The 15,151-nt window shown below is 37.3% G+C and overlaps 1 protein-coding gene across 1 annotated transcript; it reads right to left on the bottom strand.

Moving 5' to 3' along the window:
• Positions 1-685: 685 nt before the first annotated feature.
• On the bottom strand, positions 686-5,327 carry LOC136232131 (eukaryotic translation initiation factor 3 subunit C-like). The gene is made up of 4 exons (XM_066021165.1): positions 5,137-5,327; positions 4,085-4,153; positions 2,199-3,986; positions 686-2,051 (listed from the first exon to the last, which is right to left on the bottom strand). Exons 2-4 carry the CDS (start codon positions 4,106-4,108, stop codon positions 1,074-1,076), a joined length of 2,790 nt encoding a protein of 929 aa, XP_065877237.1. The 5' UTR covers positions 4,109-4,153; positions 5,137-5,327; the 3' UTR covers positions 686-1,073.
• Between the last annotated feature and the right edge of the window lie 9,824 nt (positions 5,328-15,151).

Here is a 15,151-nt window from a genome sequence, read left to right as displayed (position 1 = left end):
AGACTACAGATATGATTTTGTACAGCAGCCCTCAATTGCCACAAGTAAAAACAAATGCTACCAATTGGGAGGACAAGAATTACCCTTCCACTCAACAGCAAGATCTCTGCAGCACAAATGCTACCAACTGGGAGGACATGAATTACTATAATGCTCTACAAACCTTGCCAAAAGTCATCCTCCGTGACATTTTCCAATGACATCGCCAGTCAAGAAAAAATAGGTGCACAAAATGCTACCTGCTTAGTTTCGGTTCGTCTTGATGATGGCAAAATGCTACCTCTTTTTTTTTTCGGTTCGTCTTATCATCAGATGATGAATCTTCTTCGCCAGATCATGTAGAGACAAATGGAGCTGAATTTCTCCCCACTGATTGAAATTGATCAACCTGCAAAAGAAATGACATCTGCAGGTGTGGATGATGATGATGAGCAAAAGCCCTTGGATATTATGATTCATCCATGTAAAGCTGAAGCTACAATCTGGCTTGTTGAAGAAATTCACAGGCTCAAAATATACCTAAATCAAAGTGAATCGAAGTGAACTTTAAGATTCGCTTATAATTTAAATTCGCCTTATAGATCCAGCTTGAAATAGAGTTGAATCGAATGTGTAAGATGGCTAAGCCAACCAGTTATATTCTATAGGCTTTGGAGGGTGTCAGTTGTTCAGCAAATTTGTATAGTATCTTAAATTCTGGTGCCATGGTTTATTTAATTAGCTTCTTCAGAAATCAAACTTCAGCAAAACATACAAACTTCAGAAAGACAATAATATATTACAACAGTCTAGTCCTAAAACAGAAACACCGATGTCGAATTCTTGAGAAGTAAATCCAATATCGCCTTTGCTTGCTCCGTCTTTCTCTCGAGAAGAGTCTGATGAATGTTAAGAGTCTGATTAATCACCAACGACCTGCACTTGTTTGACAGTGGAGATCAGAAGCGGTGACAACTGTGGCTGGATGGAGAACAGAGATCACTTGCCTCAAAAATTGTATGGAAGGTCCTAATATTATCCAGGATCCTAATATAAAATCCTCGTTTCCTCAGCACTTCTTGGACTGTCAATCCCTAAGCGTGAATTCCCCGGTTGAGATTAACCATCCGGTTGGAAGTATCCATCTGAGATCCCCTCACTGTATTTCTACCTGACCCACCATATCCAGAGTCTTGATATCGCGCGCCTCCAGAATATCCACCTGCTCGTCCAGTCCCTCTCGAATAGCCAGCACCACCACCGGAAGTGTGGCCTAATGCTGGTGGTCTTCCACCACCGACATTATATCCTGAACGGCCTTGTCTCCCTTGAGTGAAGTTTGAGTTGTCGTGCCACTTGCCTCCCCCAGCAGCCATGCTGGCATAATCCTGGCCATCTTTTCGCCTTGTAGATAGATCCATACCACCGCCACCACCAATCCTTGCCTCAACGGCCCGTTCATTGCTTTCAGCCAGGATGGCTAACTTGTCTGTTAACTGGAATGCTAGAGCCTGCAACCTTGTGTGCTTCACATCATGGAAAACAATGCACTGTGTTGGCTGGTCCCAACTTGCGTGGAGCTCGTCATTTATCATCATTTTACTGACAATGCTGTGCGTTTGGGATGCCGAGAGGTCGAACATTTTTGTAAGTTGGTCCAAGCTAAGTGACTCATATGATGAAGAGTAGGTAAAAAGGTATGTCCTTAAGGCTTCTTCCTTGATCTTCACCTTGAGCATATCGAGCATGATATCTTTGTTCTTAACTAGTCTCCAGACGTCAAGAGAATTGATGATATCGAAAGATTTCTGAAAATCACCTTTGGTAAGAGCCCGGGTGGCAGCCATTACGTGATCCCTGACATTTTCTGGAGGGCCTGTGAAAGTTTGCCTCTCACTAACCTCGAGCAAACGCCTGAATGTCTTGCTAATGAATCTGCGCTTCGAATCATGTGTGTTGGCTGCCATGTTAGGGACTTCCAGTAACATGGCACAAATAAGGTGAACAGCCTCGAGAAGCTCGAGATTTATGTGCATGTGATATGGCATCTGCCGTCTCCTTTCAAGCCTTTCCTGTTGAAATCCAAAATTAACAAAAACAATAGTTATGAAATCCAAAATTAACAACAACAATAGTTACTAGTTCAGAACTTCAAACAACAATAAAAAGGTGATACTCAATTACGGACATACATATAAGAAAATACAGAAGAAACGTACCTGCTCTGGAGTTTTCTCGTGGTAACGACTTTGAGAAACACCTTGTGCTAACAACTCTTTTACTCTTCCACCAGAATACAGCTCGGAAAGACAACCATGTCCTTCAGTAATAAGCCCAACACGGAATGCACATAAACCGAGCTGTGCCATAGCTCTGTTGAAAAGTATTTGAGTAGAAATATCCATGTGCTGGATATTATCCTGCAGATGACTCATCAATAGCAAGTCACGGGATGTTGAGAACTCGTCCAAGAGAGCATGGTGATAAATGTCACAAAGCATAGCACGAGCTTTAGTACGCTCATCTCCATACTTGTATATGAGAGAGACCAAAATATCCATCATTGTCCTGCTATTATCAGGAAATGTTGGCTTCCGAGACACAACTTCAGGAGTAGAAACAAATGCTGACGGACCCCTGCTTTCCTCAACCTTCAGATCCTCTCCCAACCTTTCACCATCATCTGTCTGCTCAGCTAACTTCCTCATAGCATCATAAACTCCTTGAGGTTTGTAATAAATCAGTTCAACACGCCTTAAGGCAACCTTTGATGCAGCTTTAAAGTCTCCGACTCGCTCCAGATATTCCTGAACATTTTGAGCAAGCACCAAAAATATTGGTTCATCCCGAAGCCTCTCAACATACTCACGTGTATGTGGATCAATACATTGCAAACTCTTGAAGAATTCACCATCTACTCTTTCAAGGAAAGCCACCAAGTTCCCCCAAACCCGAATTGTCCCATCATAGTCAGACCCCTTTTGGCTTTCATTCTCATCAGGCTCAACCATATCATCCACTACAATGTTAGTGTTCTGCACAAGAATATCGAGAATAATATGCATATTTTGCACACATTTCTTCCAAACATTTATAGGCATATGACCACTCAGCCCGGGATTCACATCAAACTGAGCAGATACGACACTAAAGAGAATTTCAAGCTTCTGTGCAGGTGTCTTAGCAACCTTGGTCAAAAAGTTTAGTTGCTCAATCAGCTCAAACCTTCCAGTTCCTTTCCTACCTCGAGCAGCAACCACCTCTTTAAACTTTTTGTTTACGATATCCCAGGTAATTTCACTAGGATCTTTCATAAACTGTTTATCCATGAGCTTATCTTTCTTGCTCATCATCTTCTGCCAGTCTCCTTCACGCTCTTCATTTTCTGGACGATCATCAATATCGTCCCCAGATGACAGATAGGCAATCTTCGATGGATCCTCTACCGTCTCTGAATCTGCATCCGACTCCTCTTCTGACTCCTCATCATTCTCCTGCTCCTCTTCACTCTCAGGGTTTTCTCGGCATTTATTAATCATCTCTTCATACTGCTTATTGTTTTTCTTCAGCTTCTGTTTCATCGAGTTCAATGCCTTAGCATTGCTACTGCTCATCTTTTTCTTTGCTTCTTTATTAGCCATTGCCTGATTCAAGAAATCCTCTAACATAACAAGAGCTTTGATATAAAGGCCGGGAACTTTTTCTGATTCTGTGACACGCATGACTTTCTCAAGCTGTTTGTTCATTTTATCGAAGCTCTCTTGCAAACTGACCCAATCGTTGATCTTCATTGCATTCTTCATTTGATCAACAGTAGCCGACATCTCCTCAAACCGTTTGTCTTTGGCTGATCTGACCACACGTTTTTGGTCATCTGACTCATCACTGTCGCTAGCAGTTCCTCTGAGATATCTGTTTTGCGGGGCTTGGTTACTAGGCTCGCCTACTTCAACATCAGCAACTTCGTTGTCAATATCACTCTCTTCCTCCTCAGAGTCACTTCCACCCTAAATGATAAGAAAGGTATCTCAATGTCAGTAGCATGACACAGGAATTTTAAAAAAAAACAAACAAATCCAAAATACAGACTAAATCTAGAACATACCTGTCCCCAGAAACGTGATGCCATCTTGTGAAAAAAAAAAAAGCTTTTAAGTCGGAGAACCTCTACAACCTGCAATGACAAATATAAGATAATCGTAAGGTGAATTCTTTAAAAAAAAAATCTAAAGTTCAGAACAAAAGGACCAAACACTCAAGACACAAAAGGAACATATTTGGTGTTTTGAGAAAGGGCGGACTTAGAAAGCTCTGCATCAACTTCGTGAATTATGTTTACGTTATATAAACCAATAAAAATGGAAAACACAAACACATCATGGAATCATTCGTGTGCAATGTCCAAAAACCAAACACTAACACCACCTACTAAAAACACAATTAACATGACACAACAAGAGTTATATGTGTAAATAATTAACCATGTTTTCCTCGCATGACTTAATCTGACAACTCAAATAACCAGAACGAATCTAACCTATTAGTATTAATAGGAGCCAAATACATCACATAAACATAAAATCTCCAAAAAAACTTATACATATTCGTAAGAAAAGACCCAAAATAATGTACCATACTTTACAAATTTTAGTGAATCCAAAACTAGAATGTTCATAACATCTTTAGGTGGGTAAGGGTTTGCTAATTTTGTATCATGTTTTAGCTCTATCATCACATCACCAACCATCTTCATTCAACTGAATATTTTCATCAGCTTTAAAAAAAAAAAAAGGAAGAGCAATACCCATTTATCAATTTTTTCATGTCAAAATTCAAATCAAATTACCAAAACAACTTAAGAATTATCATCAATTTGGTCATTAAACATAAGGGGGGAATGAGAGAGTAAGACCAATTCTCAATTTATCAAAACCAGAAACCTGTGCACCAAAAACTCCGTTTTTAGCAGCAGAGACAAATACAAGTCTTAGTAATTTTCAGTATATACTATAACAACTTAAACAAGGTCAAAATCAGAAATGATACTGGAGAACATACCAAACAATTTCTCAGATAAGAAAATAACCACTGTCAGACTACACCCAAAAATCAACATAGAATGATAGATAATGAAGAAAAAAAAGTACAAAAACTTGCCTCAAAGGAAGCCGATCAACAAGACGCCTCTGATTTCCTTAAAAATGCAAATTATCTGCTTCTTCAATCTACAAGAGCTGCGATTTCCCTCTCCGTCAGCTTGGTTGGGATATGCAGCAGCCAGCGGCTAGATTAGGTAGACGAGGTAGAGAACGAGGGAACTGCGTATGGCTCAAACCCTAAATTCCTTGAAGGGCAAAATTGTAAGAACCTTAAAATTAAGATCCGTTTGTTTTGAAAAGGCTTAATGCTTCTCCAGCCCCCTTAACTTGTCCAAATTGGTCATTTTACCCCTACAACTCATCGAATGTCCTATTTACCTCCTTAACTCCATAAAAATTGTATTTCTTACTCCCTTAACTTGTCCAAATTTGTCATTTTACCCCTTCTCAACTCATCGAATATCCTATTTACCTCCTTAACTCCATAAAAGTGGTATTTCTCACCACTTATGATCCTATTTACCCTCTTAACTCTATAAAAATGGTATTTCTTATCCCTTTATAATAGTAAAAAAGTTGAAAAGAAAAAGAACGAATAAAAAATACAAATAACAAGAATATTAGTATAAAGAAGTTAAATACATTATATGTAGGGATAATGTACAAAAATAGGCCTATGATTTTTGGGAAAGTATCAATTTAGGTTCCACTTACAAAATAACATAAATATAGGTTTAACGTTTAAAAAAAGTTATCAATTTAGGCTTCGATAACGGATTGTAAGGGGTGAAAAATATCACTTTTATGGAGTTAAGGAGGTAAATAGAACATTCTATGAGTTGGAGGGATAAATGGACAAGTTGAAGGTGTGATAAATACCACTTTTATGGAGTTAAGGAGGTAAATAGGACATTCGATGAGTTGAGGGGGTAAAATGATCAATTTGGATAAGTTAAGGGGGCTAGGGAAGTATTAGGCCTTTTGAAAATTTTGAATATTTAACAAAGACTTACAAAGGTTTGATACCCTCTCAGCCCCACTGAAGTTGGCCCAATACTTCAATTCACCCAGTACTTACACTTTTAACAAGTAACCCTCCAACTTATCTATTTCGAACAAATTACCCATCAAATAGGTTATTTCGGAAGTTTTTTTGTCATTTACTTAATGTATCACTAGATTAGTTAAATGTAGCAACCGATAATTTGAAATCTTTTATTTCTGATGTAATATTATGTTGAATGTTTTTTTTGGGTTTAAGGGTTATTCGTTCTAAATAAGCAACTTAAGAAGTTATTTGTTACAATTGAGCAATTTGAGGGGTTATTTGTTCTAAATAAGCAAGTTGAGGGGTTACTTGTTAAAAGTGTAAGTACGAGGGGGAGGGGGGCAGTTGCGGTATTAGGGCAACTTGAAAGGACTGGGAGGGTATTAAGGCTCTGTTCTTTATCGCTGAAAAAACCCGAACTGAACTGAACTGAACTGAATAGAACTGAACTGAACTGAATGCTACTGAATACTGAAGTGAATTGAACTGAACTGAACTGAATTTAACTGAATGCTACTGAAATTAACTGAATGGTACTGAACTTAACTGAATGCTACCGAACTTAACAATAATGATGATATTAGACTTTAACATAATTTTAATGATAATATTGGACATTAATAAACTCATAATAATAATAATAATAATAATAATAATAATAATAATAATAATAATGGTTTTAATAAATTTAATAATATCAATAATAAATAAATATATTATTAAAGATAAAACTAAATTGAATATCAAATAAAAGCTCGGGTTGATAAAATCTTGGCTCGATAAAAGCCTATAAAATTAAATAAAAATGAGTCTAATTTAAATTAAAAATACAAATTACATACAAACACAAATTTACATATAATTTAAAGCCTATTTTTTTTTTTGGTAAGAATAATTTAAAGCCTATTGATAACAACCCAAATTATTCTTGAATAAGGAATAAGGGAAAATTAATAGAAATAATGACAAACCATTATTTCTTCTAAAAGAGATATTTATGCATGATTAATGTGGAATTAATGATAATTAATGCAGGGGTGAATATGCAAATAATGAGGAAAAGGAAGGAGTTTCTAGTATTATGCCACACCACGTGGACCATGGCGAGATACGCCATAACGAGATACGCCCGATGAGAGCGAGTAGTGGAGACCCACCATAGCTCTCAAGGAGAGCGTACATACGCCTTGACGGATCAAAGAATATGAAAAGGCGCCTTTATTACCATCCATGAATGGGAATAAATACAATTAAATTGCAATTAATAGCCATTAAAGGGGAATAAAGACTTGACTGTTCGAATACCTCAACTCTGAGGGTTTCAATGCTAAATGCTGGGATTAATGGAGAATTGATAGCAATTAAAGATGAGTAATGACACAACTCTTCACCTGCTTCCCCATTAATGCTGAAGGTTACAGAAACCTATATAAATACCCCAGCTTCCTAGGATCAAAGGTACACTTACTGATTCTCTACTTTTGTGCTTACAGTTTATTCTCAGAAATATTACTGACTTTGGCATCGGAGTGTCCCCGGCCGATCCCAATGGCGCCTCACAGGGACGTGCTCCGATCAAGAATTTTTCCCCGAGTTATCAATTGGTGCGGTGAAGGTGGATCTCTAACAAACAGAAGATCACAAAATCTTGATTGTATAGAGTTTCACAAAGAACAAAACAATGGAGTCAACAGAATAGAAATCACAATCTTAAACTTTGGCTCAATCAGTACAACAAATCTATCCAAAGATACAGTTCTCCATATATTGGTGGGGAAGAGTTTTCTACATTAAATCTGGAATTTTATGATGAAAAAGATAAATTTCCTCCCCTTTCTTATTCCATTTTTAATTAAAGAAAATTGAGATCCCCCACTCTTATAAAGTGCTATGAATATCATTACATGTTATTATGATAAATCTAATAAATTGTGAAAGATGAAGTCATAAACACAAATCTTTCATTAAATCTTGCATGCTTACTATGCCCTCATATTTTTATGCATGACAAGTGTAATATGCCATTATTATTGAATTAGTACAAACGCATGTATAAGACCCGTAATCTTGGGATTTACAAAAAAAAAAATCATCCATTCAATGTGATTTTGTCATTTGATATTAAAATATCATAAAAGGGCTCATGTAATTACAAACGATTTAGATCTAGTCGGTCTTTTGGATGAATATGCATATAACTATTAGAAGAAATTACAAAAAAAATCATATTTGGTTTTTCCTTGTACAATTCACCATCTATATATGGCTTTTCTCCTATATAGTACTTTTAATATCAGAAATTCATATTTTTGAATATTGTTTTGTCAAACAGTTATTTCATTCCCTTTTTTACAAGGATGTGTCTATTCATATAAAAACTGTTTATTTGACATTGTTAGAATTTCTGTTACCAACACAAGAGACTTGAAAATATTGAGTCTATTTGTAATTATCCTGTAATTGTCCCTAACTATTAAGGCCATTATGGGCTGATGAATTACCAAATTGGATAAACAAAACTTTCATGTCCTGAGCTAACTACAAAATAGTGCAAGTGTCGGTTTCGGATCAGAACATTAATTTATGCAAAATTCTTAGGATATACATGAGAATTCCTTAAAGATTGAAGGATTGTATGTGAAGGTAGGTGAGAGTGGATTTAGAGTAATTTTCCTTACACTCTAAATTGGAGGAGAATCATGGTACATGTATTTTTCTTCCAAAATTACCCTTTCTCTTTTATTTTATTCGTACAAATGAAATGATATAAGAGTAATTTTATGTATAACTATGTTATTAAATCATCACTTACCTTTCTTTAATTACACCTCATTCAAATGAGGCTTTAATGATCTCTGAATGCCATTAATGTATGGATGCACAATATTAATTGCAAGTAAATAGCAACTATGTAAGATATCTTACCCAATATAGTATGTCATAACTTTTATGACGTTTAAAATAAATATGCTATCTTGGATATTAATGCGCATTGAAATACAAAAGGACATTATTCTTAAACCATTCTCATTATGGTTATTTATTAAGAATTCATTATGATATTCATGTGCAGTAGCAATCTTTATGGTTATGACCGTTATACGTGATATTATTATTAAAACAAGCACGATTAAAATTCTATTATGAATTTGTTTGACATATAATATTTACTCGGTTTTATCCTTTGACTAAGTTCATTCTAGAGTCAGGGACCAACGTGAAGGAATTATTAAGTTGATTCCAAGATGAACTAAAAATTCCATAAAGAGACATTGCATTATACATGATATTTGCCAACAAGGCCAATGCAAACAGTCTTTTGCTATGAAGTATGTTCCGTGGATCAAGCCACTGATCCCCAAGGTAAGTGAATATAGTTTTTATGACTTACCACAATCTTTTAATAATGGACAGAGTATGCCCCACTTCTGGAGTTCTTTCAGTGCTAACCCACAGGTACAAGGGAGTTGCTAATACTACAACCAGTGCAAACACTGATATGAAAAATAAAGCTCAATCCAAAGAAGTGTATATGCAGAGTCACTTCAGAAAAATTCCTTGACTATGTCATTGGCCAAAAAGGAGTTAGAGCAAATCCAGATAAAATAAAAGCCTTGCGAGGAAAAAGGTGAAAAGAGCGCCTAAATAAAAGCCATGCGAGGAAAAAGGTGAAAAGAGCGCCTAAATGAAAACCCCACAATAGGTGAGAAAGATCCAGAGGTTGAACGGGCGGATCATCGTACTAGAAAGATTGTCAATAAGCATATCAAGGTATAAAACAATTCCTAGCAGAACCACCCTTGATGAGCAGACCAATCTGAAGGGGAGACCTGCATTTGTATCAATCTGTCATGGATAAAGCTATGTGCACCGTGGTTATTCAAGAAGAAGAAGGTCAACAGTTCTCCATCTATTATGTTAGCAAAATGTTGAAGGATGCGGAGACAAGATATCCGAAGCTAGATAAAATGGCTCCCACGGTTGTGACAACATCCATCCGCGTTAAACCATATCTCCAAGCATAACCTCAACATGATCGAGATCAAGATCAAGAACCGGCTTCACCATCATGATTCAACATTGAACACACGAATGATGAGATTGAAAGGCGAGTGCATGCCGCTCTGGATAGACAAGAGAACAATGCAGAAAGATACGCCATCCAGTTAACAAGAATTCGCCATTCACAGCACGAATCATGGGGTACGAGGCGGAAAAAATGATTAAAGCTTCCAACTTGCCACAATATAAAAGAAAAGAATCAATATAAGCGGGACATTACATATCCTGAACCCAAAGGAGGGGAGCATGTAGCCGTTGGAAGAAACGCCAAAGCATACTACAGGTTGGCCACCACACTGAAGCTTGCTGGGAGCTGGCAAACTAGATAGCTTTGTCCAGAATAACAAATAACAAGACGACAAGTAGAAGACAGATCCCAAAAAGAAATTCAAAAGTGTCATTAATGTCATAGCAGATGGACCAGTGTATCAGCCACCCGTGGAAAAAGCAAAAATATCCGTTCTGGATAAAACATCCCTCAATTGCCCCTTTTGCAGAAACAGGTCCAGTAATCTCTCCACATACAGATGCGTTGACAATTGAAGGATGGGAGATAAAATGAAGCGAGTAAAGACACGGGCAGTTCTCACAATGTCATCACCAAAGGTGCATTCGCCAAACTAAAGGTTGATCCGATCCAAATAGAAACAACCATTGTTGACATCATTGGAGTGACGGGTTACACTATCCAGACCAAGGGCCAGAGGTTGCAGCCCTAATTTCCATCCGTCGTCTGACAATGTACATTCCCACCAGCAAAGGAGGAGTAATGATTAGCGGGAACCAAAAGGTGGCTAAAGAGACTTATACTCGGCGTCACTATCAATCCGCCCACAATCCAAAGAGGACGAAGGTGAGAAATATTAACTTGTCACTACAGCTTTGGGCGACACAGAAACGCTCCTTATTGCTGATGGAAAGCGGGTGCGGATCGCCAAAGGATTAAAACTTGAGATCAAAGAGGATGTTAAAAAAGTTCTCATTGAGTCTGAAAGCGTATTTACATAGGAGAATGAGATCCCCACAGGAGTAAGCCCAGATGTGATTACTCATAAGTTAAACATCATTGAGGATGCGGTTCTAGTTGCTCAGAAAAGACGGAACCATGGGCCTAAAAATCAGTATTTTTACATATTCTTATATGTGCATTAAACTGTTATAGTATCCTATATTTTATAATTTATTCTTTCTCGCCATACTTCTTATATTCATTTGCCTAGCTTTTAGTGCTGATATACGCCCAGTGGCTGGCGAATGAAAAGTTCCACAGGTGGATCAATTACCTCAAAGATAGGACGATTGATCCCATCACGGGCGGATCCCCTTTCCATAAAGATAAGAAGCACAGACCCTTAGGAGCTTTCAAATGAGCTCAACTCTCTCCTCAAAGACAGGAAAAGGATTGACCACCATCAAAAGCGGGTTAAAATCGTCTCAAACATGAGATCATTACACCCTCAACTTTCTCCTCAAAGATAGGAGAACACTCTCATGGGCGGATCCATCTTTAGATGATCACCATTCGAGAAAGAGTTAAAACATTCCTTGGACGCAAGGACTTTACACTCTCTCACTCCCTTCCCAAAGAAGGGTTCACAAGTCCTACGGGCGGATCGCTTCACCTCAAAGATAGGTAGCAAGTTGATCCCCTAGGCAGCTTTACTTCCTCTAGAAGGAATAGAACAGCTTCAAACCTTCACAAAGGTTCGCACAACGGAGTATGGCTGGCCACCTACTCCATATTAAATCCTACAAACTTATATATTTACTTACGCAAACGTAAAAGTAAATGGCGACCATAAGGATTAAAACAATTGTACTTAAGTTTTACAAACAATCGGACAATAATCTCAGCGGCGGATCGATCTACCTCAAAGATAGGAAACAATTGATTGCCGTCAGAGACAGAGTTAAAACATTTCTCAGACGTGAGAACTTTACACTCTCAAATACTCTTCCCAAAGAAGAGTCTCAAGACCTGGCAGCAGATCGATTCACCTCAAAGATAGGAAGCAAATCGATCGCCTAAGGCAGCTTAACTTCCTCACCAGGAATAAAAGCTTATAACCTTCACAAAGGTTCACACATTGGGGTACGGCTGGCCACCTACCCTAAACAATCAGAGAAATCCTAAAACAGATTCTAGAAAATTACTTGCTAAAAGATATAATGCATTAGTAAAAATAGTTCTGGAAAGCAAAGGGTTCATCCAAGTAATGAAGCCTCGTATTCATCCCCAAATAATGAAGCCTCGTCTTCATCTCCAAATAATGAAGCCTCGTCTTCATCTCCAAATAATGAAGCCTCGTCTTCATCCAAGTAATGAAGCCTCGTCTTCATCAAAGTAATGAATTCACGTCTTCATCATAGAAATAACAAAATGCACAAAAGTCCCTAAATGGCTGATCATTCTTACTGATCCCTAAGGGCGGGTCATGATCCTCAATATGGCAGACCTGAAGAAAAGAAGTCCCTAAGGCGAATTATAATCCTATGCGGTAGGAAAAAATGGTCCCATAAAGGGCGGGTTATTCCCTTTCTAAAGGAAATATAACTCTCAAGAAGCCCCTAGAGGATAACAATGGATACGGTTGGCCACCTATCCACAAGGAAGCAAAACCCCCTAAAAGTGCATCATATCCATATATGATCCCACATAGGGCGGATCTTGTTCATAAGATCCTGCATAATGAAGCCCCAAAAGGCGCATCATTTCCATATATGATCCCCCATCTAGGGCGGGTCCACTTTCCTCCAAGATAGAAAAATAAAACACCATTTAGACAGCCCTAAAGAGCTTTTTATACCTTTAGGGGGGGGGGGGGGCTTCTGATAACAACCCAAATTATTCTTGAATAAGGAATAAGGGAAAATTAATAGAAATAATGACAAACCATTATTTCTTCTAAAAGAGATATTTATGCATGATTAATGTGGAATTAATGATAATTAATGCAGGGGTGAATATGCAAATAATGAGGAAAAGGAACGAGTTTCTAGCATTATGCCACACCACATGGACCATGGCGAGATACGCCATAACGAGATACGCCCGATGAGAGCGAGTAGTGGAGACCCACCATAGCTCTCAAGGAGAGCGTACATACGCCTTGACGGATCAAAGAATATGAAAAGGCGCCTTTATTACCATCCATGAATGGGAATAAATACAATTAAATTGCAATTAATAGCCATTAAAGGGGAATAAAGACTTGACTGTTCGAATACCTCAACTCTGAGGGTTTCAATGCTAAATGCTGGGATTAATGGAGAATTCATAGCAATTAAAGATGAGTAATGACACAACTCTTCACCTGCTTCCCCATTAATGCTGAAGGTTACAGAAACCTATATAAATACCCCAGCTTCCTAGGATCAAAGGTACACTTACTGATTCTCTACTTTTGTGCTTACAGTTTATTCTCAGAAATATTACTGACTTTGGTATCGGAGTGTCCCCGACTGATCCCAACGGCGCCTCACAGGGACGTGCTCCGATCAAGGATTTTTCCCCGAGTTATCACCTATGAAATTAAATACAAATTTTCATATCAATATAAACTCTTAATTTTTTATTCTAATTAAGGATTAAAGTGCAAACATAACGTTTTGGGTCATGAGTAATTTTACCCCTAACGTCTAAAATGGTGCAATTTTATCCATAACATTGATAAATTTGGTAAATTTTAGAAATAATTCATAATATGGATGCAATTCCTAATTTTTAAATATGGATGCATACTTTAGTTTTTATTTTTTTTATTAAACGATATATACTTTAATAAACTATCATTTCTTGACTTTTATCTAATTATAGATAATGATAAAGTATGAATAATAATAATAATAATAATATATAATAATGATAAATTATAGATAAATAATAATAATAATAATTATAATATAATAAATAATGATAAATTACTGAATGCTGAACTGAATTGAATTGAACTGAACTGAACTGAACTGAATTGAATTGAACTGAACTGAATTGAACTGAACTGATTGTTACTGAAATTAAGTGATAAAGAACAGGGCCTAAGCCTTCTATAAACCATATAAAATTTAACTTAATCACTTAAATTAAAATGTTAAGGACTTATTTAATTTAAGTGCATTTGATAACAATTACTTCTATACCACTTAAATTACTAAATTAAATTAAAAAAAACAGTTATTTTGATAAGTCAAAGTATGTAACTTAACATTTTAAGCTAAACCAACGTGGGCTGGGCAACCTATGTTCAGTTCGAGTTCTCTTGGATCTTGTCCGGGTCAACAAACCAAGTATCATTTTTTCCATTCTTGCAAATTTTAGTGTTGAGAATTGTTGTTTGTGGGCTATGGTTGTGTGGAATATGTGGTTGAATAGAAACAATTTTATTTGGAATAATTCAAGGAATTCTGCATATGTTTGTTTTCGTCTAGCGTGCATTGGGTTGAAGGAGTGGCAGGATGCTCAATCAGAGGGGATGAATGTTTGTGTCCAGGTTGTTCCAGATGGGGCAGGGTCTGCTCGGGGTGCAATTCGCCGGTTACGGCCACCTCCAGCTCGCTTTAAACTGAATGTGGATGCCTCTACTATCTCGGGGTCAGGTATGTTGGTTTTAGGTGCGGTGCTATGAGACTGTATCGACAAGTTTTGTGGAGCTTTTTTTCCAAACTTGTGTGGGGTGATTTCTTGCCTCGTGTAGGGGAAGCTATGGACATTCAGGAAGCTCTAAGTTGGCTCAACAGAAAGGGTATGGACGACTGTCTTATTGAAACCAACGTAGAGATGGTGGTTTTAGATCTTAATCAACCTACCTTCAGGTCTTATTACAGTCTTGTTTTTTTAATGATTGTAATAGGTTGATTCATTCCTTTAATGATGTTAGTATCATTTTTGCTAGTCGTTTTGCGAATAGTGTTTCCCATGAACTTGCAAGGGCATCCTATTCCATGCCAGAACTGATGAAGTGGC

Source organism: Euphorbia lathyris, chromosome 6 (assembly GCF_963576675.1).
Source record: "Euphorbia lathyris chromosome 6, ddEupLath1.1, whole genome shotgun sequence".
Lineage (NCBI taxonomy): Eukaryota > Viridiplantae > Streptophyta > Magnoliopsida > Malpighiales > Euphorbiaceae > Euphorbia > Euphorbia lathyris.
The sequence above is the reverse complement of the archived record's forward strand: the minus strand, read 5'-3'. Positions and strand labels throughout refer to the sequence as shown.

Excerpts from the sequence above, each read along its gene's own strand:
- LOC136232131 (XM_066021165.1), bottom strand. The coding sequence starts at position 4,108 with ATGGCATCACGTTTCTGGGGACAG. Across the intron at positions 3,987-4,084 it reads CATCACGTTTCTGGGGACAG|GGTGGAAGTGACTCTGAGGA; the intron begins GTATGTTCTAGA and ends CTTATCATTTAG. Across the intron at positions 2,052-2,198 it reads ACGAGAAAACTCCAGAGCAG|GAAAGGCTTGAAAGGAGACG; the intron begins GTACGTTTCTTC and ends GGATTTCAACAG.